Source organism: Polypterus senegalus, chromosome 1 (genome assembly GCF_016835505.1).
Source record: "Polypterus senegalus isolate Bchr_013 chromosome 1, ASM1683550v1, whole genome shotgun sequence".
NCBI classification, from domain to species: domain Eukaryota; kingdom Metazoa; phylum Chordata; class Cladistia; order Polypteriformes; family Polypteridae; genus Polypterus; species Polypterus senegalus.
The window spans coordinates 156408459-156425823 of record NC_053154.1 but is presented as its reverse complement, the minus strand read 5'-3'; the positions used below and the strand labels follow the sequence as shown (position 1 = coordinate 156425823).

Sequence of the window (17365 nt, the reverse complement as noted above, 5' to 3'; positions counted from 1 at the left end):
AAACTGAACACAAGACATCCTCCAAATACGAACCTGATTGAAAGAAATAATGATAATCAAATCCTTGATGACAGCAAAACTCATAACAGTCACAAAACAATTACATTGAAAATCATGTTATGTTATTTTTAAAATGTTTCCTTTTCTTTTTCATAACTTCTTTAACACACTACTTCTCTGCTGCGAAGCGAGGGTATTTTGCTAGTATACTAATAAAAGGCAAAGCCCTCACTGACTGACTAACTCACTGACTCACTCATCACTAATTCTCCAACTTCCCGTGTAGGTAGAAGGCTGAGATTTGGCAGGCTCATTCCTTACAGCTTACTTAACAAAAGTTAAGCAGGTTTCATTTAGAAATTCTATGCGTAACGGTCATAACGGTCGACAATGTCCGCCATGTTAAACTTTCTTATTTATGGCCCCATCTTCATGAAATTTGGTAGGCGGCTTCCCTGCGTTAACCGAAACCGATGTACATACTTATTTCGGTGGCATGACGCCACTGTCGGCTGCCATATTGAACTTTCCAACGGTCTTTGTTACCTATGGGCCCATCTTCAAGAAATTTGGTACGCGGGTTCCAAACGCTAACTGAATCCTACTTACGTACATATATACATCCATAGGCTGCAGCTCGGTCACTGTGTGAGGCGGCATTGGGTCCCCCATCCCCACGCTGCCTGCGTATATAAGGCCGTCCGTCTCTTCATTCACTTCCTTGCTTCACCATGGTATTCGCGTCTCCCTGCTGATAACTGGAGCCTTTTTATTTAATCCACAGCTTCTGTGTTTTATTATTAGTTTATTATCATTATAGTTATTGTATAGGTATTTTAGACTTACTTTACATTGTTCAGGTACCCATTTCCTTTATCGTTCCAACCGTACCCCCATTAACATGTCTATCGAGGTGATCACCATCGATCAAAGAACTATCACTTACCGAGTGGTTTCCATGCCCGGAGATGGCGCCTGCCTTTTCCATTCTCTGTGTTACATATTGCACGGCCATATCAGGCTCACTCTTGATATCCGGAGATTGTGTCTTATGTATTGAATGACTAGGACAGGTTGAAAGTGTGGACTGATGACGGTACAGGAGATAATTATACTACACAGGAACACTATAAGAGTCAAACGCTTAAGCCCTTCACCTATGTTTCTGCATGTGAGTTGATGGCTGCCGCTGAATTGTTCGGTTGTTGCTTTCAAGTGTACCGAAATGGCCAAATATTTTACACCTTTGGACAACCGCTAATGCCTCTTAAACATCTTAGATTCACAGGTGACGATTTGAGTAGTGGACACTTTCATGTTTATGAATGTTTAAACTCTCTAAAGCTGGATGCGAAGTTATCGATGAAACCGGTTCTATGCTTACAATGCTTGACAGATGCCGAATGTCACTTCAACACAACAAGTCCTTTAAATACTAACGTAATTGAAACAAACCATGAAACTCAAACCGATTATGAAAGCAGCAATCCAAGCTGTGAGATTTGAGGCAAGATTGCTTTTCACATGGCCAACTGGATGTTGCTTACATGCTCAAGAGTAAGCTCAGCGCACAGCTTTGTCACATTACAACCGGAGGGCCGAACTGACAACGTGGCATACAAGGAGATCCTTAACAAATAATTATTGGTATATTTTCCCTCAGTTTAAAAAGGTTTACTTTTCTTCTTAATAAAAATTTTAAGGCAGTATTTTGCCGCTGCGAAGTGCGGGTATTTTGCTAGTATGTGTATATACAGTATATAATATATATATATATATATATATATATATATATATATATATATATACAGTGGTGTGAAAAACTATTTGCCCCCTTCCTGATTTCTTATTCTTTTGCATGTTTGTCACACAAAATGTTTCTGATCATCAAACACATTTAACCATTAGTCAAATATAATACAAGTAAACACAAAATGCAGTTTTTAAATGATGGTTTTTATTATTTAGGGAGAAAAAAATCCAAACCTACATGGCCCTGTGTGAAAAATAATTGCCCCCTGAACCTAATAACTGGTTGGGCCACCCTTAGCAGCAATAACTGCAATCAAGCGTTTGCGATAACTTGCAATGAGTCTTTACAGCGCTCTGGAGGAATTTTGGCCCACTCATCTTTGCAGAATTGTTGTAATTCAGCTTTATTTGAGGGTTTTCTAGCATGAACCGCCTTTTTAAGGTCATGCCATAGCATCTCAATTGGATTCAGGTCAGGACTTTGACTAGGCCACTCCAAACTCTTCATTTTGTTTTCTTCAGCCATTCAGAGGTGGATTTGCTGGTGTGTTTTGGGTCATTGTCCTGTTGCAGCACCCAAGATCGCTTCAGCTTGAGTTGACGAACAGATGGCGGACATTCTCCTTCAGGATTTTTTGGTAGACAGTAGAATTCATGGTTCCATCTATCACAGCAAGCCTTCCAGGTCCTGAAGCAGCAAAACAACCCCAAACCATCACACTACCACCACCATATTTTACTGTTGGTATGATGTTCTTTTTCTGAAATGCTGCGTTCCTTTTACGCCAGATGTAACGGGACATTTGCCTTCCAAAAAGTTCAACTTTTGTCTCATCAGTCCACAAGGTATTTTCCCTAAAGTCTTGGCAATCATTTAGATGTTTCTTAGCAAAATTGAGACGAGCCCTAATGTTCTTTTTGCTTAACAGTGGTTTGCGTCTTGGAAATCTCGTCGTGAACACTGACCTTAATTGAGGCAAGTGAGGCCTGCAGTTCTTTAGACGTTGTCCTGGGGTCTTTTGTGACCTCTCGGATGAGTCGTCTCTGCGCTCTTGGGGTAATTTTGGTCGGCCAGCCACTCCTGGGAAGGTTCACCACTGTTCCATGTTTTTGCCATTTGTGGATAATGGCTCTCACTGTGGTTCGCTGGAGTCCCAAAGCTTTAGAAATGGCTTTATAACCTTTACCAGACTGATAGATCTCAATTACTTCTGTTCTCATTTGTTCCTGAATTTCTTTGGATCTTGGCATGATGTCTAGCTTTTGAGGTGCTTTTGGTCTACTTCTCTATGTCAGGCAGCTCCTATTTAAGTGATTTCTTGATTGAAACAGGTGTGGCAGTAATCAGGCCTGGGGTGGCTACAGAAATTGAACTCAGGTGTGATACACCACAGTTAGGTTATTTTTTAACAAGGGGGCAATTACTTTTTCACACAGGACCAAGTAGGTTTGGATTTTTTTTTCTCCCTAAATAATAAAAACCATCATTTAAAAACTGCATTTTGTGTTTACTTGTATTATATTTGACTAATGGTTAAATGTGTTTGATGATCAGAAACATTTTGTGTGACAAACATGCAAAAGAATTAGAAATCAGGAAGGGGGCAAATAGTTTTTCACACCACTGTATATATTTATATATATATATATACAAAGAGAGAGAGAGTAAAAGTCAAAACACAAAGAACAGAAAAAGGTTTGTATTGTAAATGGTGTAGTGAAACAAACTGAAATAGACTCAAAAGACTGTGTCCAAAGAGGGGCTAACTGGGAAAGGCTGGTGGCTGGGTTTATAGGAAGAGGAAGGTCCAACGGGGAACAGGTGGAAGTGAGGTCAGTAGGAGGGAATCGTCTGGAGACAGAAGTAGAAAATGGTTGCGGTATAGATGGTCTTTTGTTCTGGTGATCTGCAGAAGAGAGACAAAAGACATTAGTGCACTTTGTCAACCCCTGATCCTTAGGTAAGCCCACTGACTGCTTCTCATGCATAAATGAGGTACAATACTATATATGTATTTGAAACCAGGATATGCAAGCTTAAGAAGAAGAACATCTTTCTTCTTCTTTTGGCTTCTCCCGTTAGGGGTTTCCACAGTGGATCATCATCTTCCATATCTTTCTGTTCTTAAAAAACAGTTTATAAACAATACTTTTGGAAACTCGCATTATTATTACCCTCCACTTGCAAACTTACCCTCAAACTTCACCTTCTATATATTGTCTTTGATTCATGTATGTCTAATCATTTTTTCTGATGATGACACCTGGTAGGTTGTCGAAAGCTTTGAAATAAAAAACTATTTTATGATGCGTGACTCATTTTCTCCCTTTGTGGATTTCTAGCTACAAATGTGCAAACTGTTTCACAGACCTTCGCTTACACTATGTGTGTGTGTGTGTATATATATATATATATATATATATATATACATATATATATATATATATATAATCCAATGTCTGTCCTTTTCACGAAAGAACTACATAACGGATTTAGATTGGAGTTTATTTTGTATAATTTACTTAAACATTCCGGTTGATTTTGCGACTTTTCTCATCATACTTAGTATTACAGTTTGGTTGCGGCACTGATTTATTCTCATGAATCCAAGAGACAGGCTGCAGGCCAAGCTGGGGGGGTTGGGGGAGGCGTGACCTCAGGAGTAGGGAGCCAAGCAGGGATATCCTCACCCTCACACCAGCCTCCATTCAAGTCGCTGTACCTTTCGCCATGTTTTGGAGCATACCTTGCCTCCTCTTAGCTAGTGATACCTGTTCGTTCAGCAGACGTTATCATCTACAGACTGTTAAAGAGTAACGCTTGACGTTTTTGAGAGAGAGAGATCACAGCTATGTGTGTTTTAGATGGTACCTTCTCATTTGCAGAGATATCATGGCCACATGCTCTTCTCCTCACACGGGTGATGCTCTCTCATCAAAGCTGAACACAATTGGGTACAGTGGCAACGTTTGACATTGGAGTGTACCCACTTTCCATTTGGAAACACCTTGCCAACATTTTACATTTTTGGAACAGAGATCACAGCTAAATTGTTGTCCCTGATAGCAAAACCTCAATTATTACATTTTTTAATTGAATTTTTAAGTTTGTCCTGTTTCACTAATATGTGGGCAAAGCCATGGGGGGCAGCTAGTATGTGTGTGTATATATATATATATATATATATATATATATATATATATATATATATATATATATATATATATATATAAACTGCTCAAAAAATTAAAGGAACACTTTGAAAACACATCAGATCTCAATGGGAAAAAGAAATCCTCCTGGATATCTATACTGATATAGACTGGGTAATGTGTTAGGAACGAAAGGATGCCACATCGTTTGATGGAAATGAAAATGATCAACCTACAGAGCCCTGAATTCAAAGACGCCCCAAAAATCAGAGTGAAAAATTATGTGGCAGGCTAGTCCATTTTGCCAAAATTTAATTGCAGCAACTCAAAATTGTACGCAGCACTTTGTATGGCCCCTGTGTTCTTGTATACATGCCTGACAACATCGGTGCATGCTTCTAATGAGATGACAGATGGTGTTGTGGGGATCTCCTCCCAGATCTGGACCAGGGCATCACTGAGCTCCTGGACAGTCTGAGGTGCAACCTGGTGGCATTGGATGGACCAAAACATAATGTCCCAGAGGTGTTCTATTGGATTTAGGTCAGGAAAGTGTGGTGGCCAGTCAATGGTATTAATTCCTTCATCCTCCAGGAACTGCCTGCATACTCTCACCACATGAGGCCAGGAATTGTCGTGCACCAGGAGCCACTGTACCAGCATAGGGTCTGACAATGGGTCCAAGGATTTCATCCTGATACCTAATGGCAGCCAAGGTGCCTTTGTCAAGCCTGTAGCGGTCTGTGTGACCCTCCATGGATATGCCTCCCCAGACAATCATTAACCCACCACCAAACTGCTCATGCTGAATGATGTTACAGGCAGCATAATGTTCTCCATGGCTTCTCCAGACCCTTTCACTTCTGTCACGTGCTCAGGGTGAACCTGCTCTCATCTGTAAAAAGCACAGGGCACCAGTGGTGCATCTGCCAATTCTGGTATTCTATGGCGAATGCCAATCGAGCTGCATGCTGCTGGGCAGTGAGCTCAGGGCCCATTAGAGGACATGGGGCCCTTGGGTCACCCTCATGAAGTCTTTCTGGTTGTTTGGTCAGAGACATTCACACCAGTGGCCTGCTGGAGGTCATTTTGTAGGGCTCTGGCAGTGCTCATCCTGTTCCTCCTTGCCCAAAGAAGCAGATACTGGTCCTGCTGATGGGTTATGGACCTTCTATGGCCCTCTCCAGCTCTCCTAGAGTAACTGCTTGTCTCCTAGAATCTCCTCCATGCCCTTGAGACTGTGCAGGGAGACACAGCAAACCTTCTGGCAATGACACGTATTGATGTGCCATCCTGGAGAAGTTGGACTACCTGTGCAACCTCTGTAGGGTCCAGGTATCGCCTCATGCTACCAGTAGTGACACTGACTGTAGCCAAATGCAAAACTAGTGAAGAAACAGTCAGAAAAGATGAGGAGGGAAAAATGTCCGTGGCCTCCACCTGTTAAAACATTACTGTTTTGGGGGTCATCTCATTGTTGCCCCTCTAGTGCATCTGTTGTTAATTTCATTAACACCACAGCAGCTGAAACTGATTAACAACCCCCTCTGCTACTTAACTGACCAGATTAATATCCCATAAGTTTCACTGACTTTATGCTATACTCTGATTAAAAAGTGTTCCTTTAATTTTTTTTGAGCAGTATATATACACACACACTCATATATAGTACATGTATATACTGTGATGGGATGGGAAATGTTGCATTTTTACTTTCAGGAGTTTAGTTGCAGAAAAAGCACATTTTCTTACAAACTGTAGTCATAAAGTTTGTGTGACTAGTCTGATATGCTGAATTACTGTATAAACATACATATATTTATATTTGTTTATAAATTGTTTTGAATATATTGTCTTAATTATATATGTGTATCTTGTGTTTCTTTTACCTTGGGATTTGAAAAGTAATTTTATTATTCATCCTAGTTGGTGGTCCCTCATGTAAGGTACTTTTCATTAAAACTTTTTATATAGTAAATGCATTTGCTTTGATAATTAATGAAAATAGTTGGAAACGAAGAACCAAAATCTTATAATGAATCATCACTTTTAAATTATACTTGCAGACTACTCAAGTAAAAAATTATTGCTCTGTTGGATTTAAACCTAAAACTACATGATTTATTTGGTAAATTATCTATATTTTCTTTGAATATTTACCTTATTTCTTCAGCTTCTGCTTAAGACTTAGAGTTTGATATGACAGTATTTTACAACTACTGACAAGGTTTACTGCCATCTGAAGAAACAATGTTTTAGAACTGTCAGTCTTATTTGAACCTAAATTGTTTCTTCCTCAAACAATTAATTTCTTTTACTGGTAGCATTGTGTCACGGAGGTGTTATTGTTTCATTTTTTGCAGTGAACGTCATTCTAAAAGAGAGGAAAAGTAAAGACAGCATCACATTAGCCTGGCAAGGACCAGAAAGGACTAATGGGGCAATTGTGGAATATGAAGTGATCTATTATGAAAAGGTCAGTAAAAATACAAACTGAAGTCGAAAGGGATGGATAGGTGGTATTCCCCTAGTTTTTAGGAATCTACTAAGTAAAAGTTTTCAAACTAACATCGGCATGAACATTTTTCAGATCTTTTTGATTGATCTTTGGTTCTAAGGAGCTGATATGGAGCTGCACCTTCAAGCCCTACACTCTGGTTTATAATGTAGCAATAAGAAAAGTACTTAACTTCTTTTAAGGCTATGCTATAAAATCATAACTCTGGGACAAAGTATATTTTTGTGCAGATGTCAAGTGAGTTGGAATCAAGATACTAAATGAAATAAGACTTGCTTATTTTAACTGTAATATTAGTGCTTGGAAATTTCAGTTTAAAGTAAGAAACTCATAATCTGAAAACATGGTTCCTTACATACTGTATATGAATGTAAACCATTTCATGGTGCAAACTATATGTTAAGTCTATCTTAAGCCCTATTGATATAGGATTAGTAAAGTCAATGGTTGAAGTGGTCAGTTAGACACTGGTACTCTGTATTGGCATTTCCCCATTCTTGCCTTATGCATACTGGTATTTAACATATGCATATCAGTGCAAACCATATGTTCAGACCACATTGGCAACCCTTATTTATAACAACAATTTGTCTGTTTGCACCTCCAAGTGGGGACCACCTCCAAAATAAATTATGCAACTCAGCATGACCTAATACAAATTTTACAATATGACCAGCCTTATTCTGCATGCGTAACAGAATGCTAGCAGTTCTGTTTTTTCCATTAAATGCATTGGGTAAATCAATGAAGTGATGGATTTTAACTGACATGTCTATTCACAAGGGACTAGTTTAACCAGAGTTTATTTTTATAAACTTTTTATTAAGTAAAAAAAGGTTTTGTTATTTTTACTGAGATGTAAACACACACAAAAGCTACTTATTTCAGCCAGGATTTCTCCCTCAGGTAACAAATATTTTACGCCACCTCTTGGTGTAAAACTAATCACTTCTGCATAGGGCTTAAGTTAAACAATACAATGTAAATCATGTAGAAGAGGAAGCCTTTCATTTTTATCATAAGTGGTGTAAATGCACAGATACTGGCTTCCAGGCAATAGAGACAAATGTATTAGTACACTTTTATTCATTAACTGACATCACCCACATGTTTATGTAATATTATGATGAACTAATAAAGAAAAAACAGCTTTGGTTTGCATAAGTGCAAACACTGCTTTTATGATAGGCTTACTCACCTAGGTAGACTGAATGTCAATGTATTGGAATTGTTATTGATATCTTGTACTGTAGTTTATTGAGGATAATCTATATCTTTAAAGCTGGATGTCCCCTGAAAGTAAAATATGTGATGTATCTAAATTCAAGTAAAGAGTTATATACCAGGGCCGCATAGTGGCACAGTGTTAGTGCTAATGCCTTTTAGCAAGAAGCCGGGGGGTCATGTCCCACATGTTCCCTACACAGAGTTTACATTTTCTGCCTGTATCCACATGGGTTTCCTTTCCAAGATCCAAAGACATGACAGTTAAGTAAATTGGCAATGTTAAATTGATCTGTGAGTATCTTTATCCTGTGATGGACTGGCACCCTGATTTCTAGAATACATTCTAGTTTCCTGCTACCCTGTAGATTGTAAAATATTAAAAACGAAGATGCCAACAATAATAATCTGGCGGTATGAAGTAAAAAAAGTCAGTTAAAGCAAAGAGGAAATAAATTTTCTGAATGTTCATAGCTAGGAAATTAGTTAATCTTCAAAAAGTAATTAATATCCATTGATGAGATTTTTTTTTAGACTTTTATATTAGGCCATCCAACCATATAATAATAATAAAATGATAATAATACAATGAGGTTGTTGTCCCTTTTGTGTACTGTAAAAGGCAACTAAAGGAGCTAGTGCCGGAAAAGGATCCAATAACTCCCAAATAATACAGTGATGAGAATTACAAAGCATATTTGGGGTACAGTTCTTAATACCATATAGGCACTTCCACCTGCCTATGCCAAGCAGGAAGTTAAGGAACATAGATAACCCACAGATAGTTACGATGCTCATACACGTGATACACTATGAGGAGGCCTTTTTAATGGCAGAGGATATGAGCATCATGTAGTAAGCAAGAGGTATATGTGAAGGATAGCCAAAGTTCTGAAAAATATTTGAGGTATGACAGGAACACTTTTAGAGATTACATGTGTGCTACTAACAGAAAAAAAGTTGAAGGGTAAAGCTGTGAGACTGGTGGATGATGCAAAGTTTTCTAATGTGGGGAAAAAATACTAATGATGCAGTTGGTGTACTTTGTGCACCTATTTTTCAGACACAAGTGGTGAAGGTGAAGAATGTGAATGAGCAGTTTGTATTTGTTAACATTATTGTTTTGTAAATGACTAATGAATATACTATAGCCTTAACAAATGGTTGTGGTATGCTGTAAAGATGACATTTGAAGGAAAGAAGAGGTGCTATACTGAGTGGCAAAAAGTGAAAGGGTGATTTGTAAAAAGCAAAATGGTAGAAAAACAGGTGGGAGGATGCAAGACGCCAGTGGAATTGAGTTTGAAGGTAAGCTGCAGAGAGTAGAAGGAAAGAGAATTGTGTTCATGATCACAAAGGAGGTGGTGAAGGAAAAACAAGATGTACTAGGTATGAATTACCTTAAAAATGACGGAAATGTTTCAATTGATAGTAATATAGGATTAATGATACCTTGAATAAGTATATTGAGAAGTGGTTCAGTGAGGAGAATGAATTTGATAATTATGTTCATTGTGACAAATAATGACCAAGGTGTGAGTTTTCAAAATATGATGTCAAATAACCTCAACAATCCCAATATATGGAATATGTGCTTTTATTATATTTGAATCAAGTCACATATCAAAGTCGCCGTGAAAAGGTGAGTTGTAGCCCACTGTCTTTCATATGAAAGCTTATTAGGGTACAGAGAAAAAAAGGCACACAGTGGGGAAAAAGCACGAAATGTCAAATTCAATCTCGACATTTCCACTTTAATCATGTAGTTTATTTTGTCATTAAAGTAGAACATCATAAACTTCATCTTAAAATCATTTAATTAACCAGTTTCTCAAATCACATCGTAATTAAAGTAGCACGTTAAATGCTTTGTTTTGTATTTGATCTTCTATGTGCTCTATGTGTGTGAATTACTACTTGCTTCTTAAACCGGCTCTCTTCCTCCAACTGGACACAGAGTCCATTACATTCGTGATATTACAGCTCTCTGAATAACTAAAATACTGAGATGTATACGTGATATCATTTTTATGATGATACGAGTTAAAGCACATTAGTAAACATGGCTTTCATGGCGCAGTGATTGTGTACGACCTTCGATGAAATAATTTATTGCAGCAGTACTCAGGGGTGGCTCTAGGCTTGTGGTGGCACTAGGCAGAGGAAGAATCGGTGGCTCCTTCGCCCGCCAATGTCAGTAAGGTAGCTTATGTACGGTGGATGGCCACGTCCGTTGCAGACACTGCATAGCCGCCTCGTGCTCATGACACAAGTTTTGCCAAAATTTGTCGCTGCGTTTTTAGTTGTGTTGTTATTTTCTCCTTCTGTTTTATATTCAATATATATTGGCGTAGCCGCAACTGCAGTCCTTGCTTTTCTTTCCCCAAATACCCAATCAGAATTGGGAAGCGTGGATTCTTCAAAACGTTTAAGGAACATTGAAATATCTTCCTAGTACATGTTTAATTATTCTCCTTATTCTACTTATTATCCTTCACGACACTCCCAGTGAAGAATATAGATTATTTAAATGAAGTTAAAGTTTTATCTGTATAATTTAACCAAACAAATTTTGCTGCATTTCATCTTAAAAATGATATCGTCATCATATGTAAATACGCGCTTTATAAAGTGGCTCAGGTTGTGCGATATTATAACTGTAGTGCAAGTTTACAGTGGGATGATTGTACTTATAAGTACAAACAGTTCTACAATGAGCAATTGATTGAGTGCGTTTATAGTTCTTGGGATGAAACTGATTCTGAACCGCGAGGTCCGTACAAGAAAGGCTTTGAAACGTTTTGCCGTGGCTGAGACAGCGTATACTTGAAGCTGTATACCGATAATTCTCTTTCTGATCAGCTGCTGCTGTGATTCACACTCAGATACAGTGATATAAATACTCAGAGTGGTGCAGTGAGAGTAATATGGAAAAAGATGATCCACTGTGGCAAACGGGAGCAGCTGAAAGAAGAAGGTGCAGTTAGAGTAACAACGGTAAAGCAGTTATGGTATTTAGAATACTATGGCTATTCCCTGGACCATTATATTGTTACAAGTTAATTACAATCAGATGCTGTTTTATCTTGATAGAGTAATATATATATTGCTCTACTTTCCCCTATTGTACTGTATTATTAATATGTAGCCTTAGAATGCCTAATCTCACAGATTTACCACTGTTTATAAGGTATTAGGCGATTAGATGTAGTAAAAAGACAAACAGGAGTTAAGTTACACATTAAATAATGTATTATTGATAATATTCATAAATAATAACAAAATGCAAAGTACATTTGAATATTGGCAACCATACAACCTGATAAAATGGTGATGTGTAATTCAGGTGGCACACAGACTTGCAGTTACTTAAAATGTCTCTAGTTAAGGCATCGTTGGTGCTCAGCTTTCAGCCACATGTCTGTTCAATATGCTGCTGAGCTGTGCTCTATAGGTTTTCTGTCCAACCCCTACGGTCAATCCAGACAGCCATACCTCAGACCAATGGGTGAAATAAAACATCTTAACACCTGCCCCAAAACCATATGTTAAACATCCTGGCTTTCTTGCAGGGGGCTCAAAGACTTTAGCAGAGAAATACTCATCAAACTGGTTTAAGACACATCCCCCCAAATCCTGTCAAAAAAATTTCAAAGAGACAGTCGTAAAAAGGGGGGGGGGTGCAAACACGAATACCTCTCACCACTTGCTTGCCTAAATTATAAATAAAGACATACAAAACATTTATCAAGTTATATGCAAAATCCCACATCACAACAGATGCGTTACAATAATAAACAATATGCGGTTAGTTTCAGTGTATTTATAAAGCTGCGTCAGGGAAAATAAGGTGTAACCACACAGGAACAGTAGCACTGCTTTCACGCTGGGTGCCGCCAGTCTGCAAAACTGAGCGGAGAACTTGCGTACGATAAGGTATGAGGTACTGTGGAAAAGTGCGTGGCTTTACGCCAAGTGTAGGTTTTATACATCGCGATTTGAAAGTGGAAAAGTTCTTACGCAACATTTCTGTGCGTATGCACCGTTTATACATGAGACCCCTGGACACAAATAGACAAACATACACAGGCCTACTCCGCAATAGAATTAAAATCCTGAAGTACTTCTTTATATTCCCTGCTCTGTGTCCAATAAATGCAAGCTATCGGCAATATACTAATAATCCAATTGTGCTTCACTCACTCAGAATATGGAACCAATGTAGAAAGCATTTTAAGATGGAGAAGCTTTTATCTGTGAAACCTCTGCAAGAGAACCACCTCTTTCGACCTTTGCAACCAGTTATTAATATCTGGAAAAAAATTAGGGATTAACTTGCTTAGAGATCTTTATATAGACAACATCTTTGCATCCTATGAATAATTACATTACAAATTTAACATTCCAGCTCCACATTTCTTTCACTATCTTCAAATTAGGAACTTTATTAAACAGAACCTGCCCGATTTTCCTCATCTTGCACCCTCGTCCATGCTGGAAAAAATATTGCTCAATTTCAAGGACTCAGACACCATCTCTGCAATATATAAAATTATTTTATAGTCCCTCCCTTTCAAAGATCCAAGAGGACACTGGGAAAAAGATCTCTTAATCAATATATCAGAAAAGGAGTGGAAAGTAGCAATGCAGAGAACTCACTCAAGCTCCATATCCGCAAAGCATACAATTATTCAACTCAAAATTATATATTGAGCACATCTGTTTCACCTAAAAATCTCCAAAATGTTTCCAGGGCAAGATCCATCCTGTGAACACTGCAATCAAGTCCCAGCCTCACTGGGTCACATGTTTTCGGCCTGCACAAAATTAACATCATTTTGGACCAAGATTTTGAAGTGCTTTTCAGACAGCCTTGGTGTCACAATCCCTTCTAACCCATTAACAGCTGTGTTTGGTGTTTATCCAGATGGGTTTAAAGTGGAGAAGAACAAACAAACTGTGATTGCATTCACTACACTTTTGGCACGCAGACTTATTTTGCTAAACTGAAAGAATCCTAACTCTCCTCTTTTAAGTCAGTGGGAAACCAATGTTTTATACTATTTGAAATTGGAAAAAAATCAAATACTCAGTTAGAGGATTTGTACAGATTTTTTTCAAAACATTGCAGGATATAATCAGTAATATTTTAGAATAAGCTCTTAAAGCACAGAGGAAGCAATTATTTCTGCATTTCTTATTTCTTCTCCATTCATTTCTATTGGCTTAACAAACTCATCAATTTAGGTATGTTTACAAGCTTTAAGTTTTACTCTGTTGGCCATGCTCTATCTCTCATGGGTGGGGGTCAACTTGCTCTCAATCCTACTTTTTGCAAAAATTGATAGATTTGTATGGAATGATTACAATAAAATTTAAAAAAAAAAAGCTCATATTCTAGATTTTCTTCCCCTTTCTAAGGATATCTTCCAAATGAATTGAAGCCTAAAATGGATGAGTAATTCTCCATCATTCACTTTTTTCTCATCACTTTCCATCCAAGTATTTAATTAAACCAAAGAGTGCATGATAAATACACAGGTAACAAGTTAAATGGAGAAATGCAGGTCTCTTTTGTCATTTGCATATTATTGCTAATTAGGAGCAATTAAAAACAAAGAATACAGCTGTTTAAGACTAAAATAAGCAATTAGGGTTCAAAATCTTAATGAGTGAGACAACTAAAGTGAAGCAGAAGTGTTACTTGAGCAATAAGTGCTTCTTATTAAGCAATTGGGTTGGAGCAAAAACCTGCAGTCACTGCTGCCCTCCACAACCATGACTGAGGATCCCTGTTCTAAGGCATGTCTTAAATGATAGGGCTAGCGGACTCGTGTGCGTGTGAGCTCAGACAACACACTCCAAAAGTAAGTTACTTTATCTTGGGGGATCCCTTCTCTCACACTATGCTTGCACTAACTAAACACTTCACACCTTTCTTTTTGCTGAAGGCGGGGCCTATGGAGATGCTCGCCTTTGTGACAGGGTACGCGCAGCTTCCTCCTGGATGCGCGCCTAACCTGTGTCACCTGCAGAAGCCAAAGTTAAAAATTATCATGAAAGCGCACCCCATACATCAATGATTTAAACAGGCAAGTGCTTTAACTTTTTATTCTACTAAAGTTGACTTTAACCTTTTCTAAGGACTTTTTCTCCTTAAAGTGGTAATGCCTGGTAGGCGAATTACCACACTTACATGTTACTCTAGTTATCTTTTTTTTTTCGGCTAAAGTCTATTGCCTACAGATTCACACCACAATATATGTGGTCAGAGCCTACACTATCCACACTAACTTTACATAACTCCATGAGCCAATCCAAGCCATCATCCTTCTCCTAATTGCTGAATGATATTTAAGGTACTTGAAATTAATACTTGTTTATAGTGCTATTTGTTATGATAGGTTGTTTTTTTTTTAACTCCGTTTTTCTAATAGATTGTTTGTTTATTATTCAGTAGGGTTTTTTTTTTTTTGTTCCTTAGAGTCTAGTGATGGCACCAAAAAAAAAAAAAAAATCTCTGGGGCTGATGGCACTGAGGTGGTCAAAAAACTCCTAGGTGGCAAGGCCCCAGGGGTGGATGAGATACGCCCAGAGTTCCTCAAGGCTCTGGATGTTATAGGACTGTCTTGGTTGACACGTCTCTGCAACATAGCATGGACATTGGGGACAGTGCCTCAGGATTGGCAGACCGGAGTGGTGGTCCCCCTCTTTAATAAGGGGGACCGGAGGATGTGTTCCAACTACAGAGTAATCACACTCCTCAGCCTCCCTGGAAAAGTCTATTCGGGTTCTGGATAGGAGGGTCCGTCTGATAGTCGAACCTCTGATTCAGGAGGAACAGTGTGGTTTTCGTCCTGGTCGCGGAACAGTGGACCAGCTCTACACCCTTAGCAGAATCCTGGAGTGTATATGGGAGTTTGCCCAACCAGTCTACATGTGTTTTGTGGACTTGGAAAAGGCGTTTGACCGTGTCCCTCAGGGAATCCTGTGGGGGGTGCTCCAGGAGTATGGGGTACCTGACCCCCTGATAAGAGCTGTTCGATCCCTGTACAACCGGTGTCAGAGCTTGGTCCGCATTGCTGGCAGTAAGTCGAGCCCAGTTCCAGTGAGAGTTGGACTCCGCCAGGGCTGCCCTTTGTCACCGATTCTGTTCATAACTTTTATGGACAGAATTTCTAGGCGTAGCCAGGGTGTTGAGGGCGTCCGGCTTGGTGGACTCAGGATTGGGTCACTGCTTTTTGCAGATGATGTTGTCCTGTTTGCTTCATCAGGCTGTGATCTTAAGCTCTCACTGAATCGGTTCGCAGCTGAGTGTTAAGCGGCTGGGATGGGAATCAGCGCTTCCAAATCCAAGACCATGGTCCTCAGCCGGAAAAGGGTAGAGTGCCCTCTCGGTTGGGAGGGAGATACTGCCTCAAGTGGAGGAGTTCAAGTATCTCGGGATCTTGTTCACGAGTTAGGGAAGAATGGAGCAAGAGATCGACAAGCGGATTGGTGCAGCGTCCGCAGTGATGCGGGCTGTGCATCGGTCTGTCGTGGTGAAAAAGGAGCTGAGCCGTAAGGCAAAGCTCTCAATTTACCAGTCGATCTACGTTCCTACTCTCACCTATGGTCATTAGCTATGGGTAGTGACCGAAAGAACGAGATCACGAATACAAGCGGCTGAAATGAGTTTCCTCCGCAGGGTGTCTAAGGGAAAGCCCAAAGATAGGGTGAGAAGCTCATTCATCCAGGAGGGGCTCAGAGTAGAGCCGTTGCTCCTCCGCATTGAGAGGAGTCAGATGAGTTGGCTCGGGCATCTGATAAGGATGCCTCCTGGACGCCTCCCTGGTGAGGTGTTTCGGGCATGTCCAACCAGGAGGAGGCCCCCGGGAAAGACCCAGGACACGCTGGAGGGACTATGTCTCCCAGCTGGCCTGGGAATGCCTTGGGATTCTCCCGGAAGAGCTAGAAGAATTGGCCGGGGAGAGGGAAGTCTGGGCCTCTCTGCTCAAGCTGCTGCCCCCGCAACCCGAACTCAGATAAGTGGAAGAGGATGGATGGATGGAGTCTAGTGATGTACCAATTTACTGGAAACCATTTTTTTGCTCGACACCTTCAATTGGCAAACTGGCATATACTTTACCAATTTTTGTATCTGGTATTATTATTTCCAAGAAAAAAAATTAAGATGCCCATATGGACACTGAAATTCTATGTCTCTGCCAATAAAGCAAATTAAACAATGTCCGCAGTGTGGATTTATGTTACAGTGTCTGAAGATGTAATATTTACTGTTTGCAAAGTATGACAAGCAAAAGTCATGGTAGAATGAAAGTGATGATGTTTGGCACTATTAAATTGATAAGTCATTAGAGTGCGTAAACATGATACACCTATTTTGAAAAACTCATACATGTCATTTCCAACCGCTATATCCTAACACAGGTTCACGTTGGAGCCAATCCAAGCCAGCACAGGGCGCAAGGCAGGAACAAACCCCAAGCAGGGCACCAGCCCACCACAGGGCACACACACCCACACAGTAGGGACAATTTAGGATCACCAATGCAGTAGCCTGCATGTCTTTGGACTGTGGGAGGAAACCCACGCAGACACGGGGAGACCATGCAAACTCCATGCAGGGAGGACCCGGGAAGTGAATCCAGGTCTCCTTACTGCGAGGCAGCAGCGCTACCAATGCACCATCGTGCCACCCAACAGCTCATACTTTTA

At 39.6% G+C, this 17365-nt stretch overlaps 1 protein-coding gene across 1 annotated transcript in view; it reads left to right on the top strand.

The window, feature by feature from the left end:
- LOC120533809 (ephrin type-A receptor 3-like) overlaps window positions 1–17365 on the top strand; it is a 486863-nt gene that overhangs the window by 259386 nt on the left and 210112 nt on the right. Inside the window, exon 6 of the mRNA XM_039760793.1 lies at window positions 7269–7381. Within this exon, the coding sequence (XP_039616727.1) occupies window positions 7269–7381 (113 nt within the window). The remainder of the gene's footprint in view (window positions 1–7268; window positions 7382–17365) is intronic.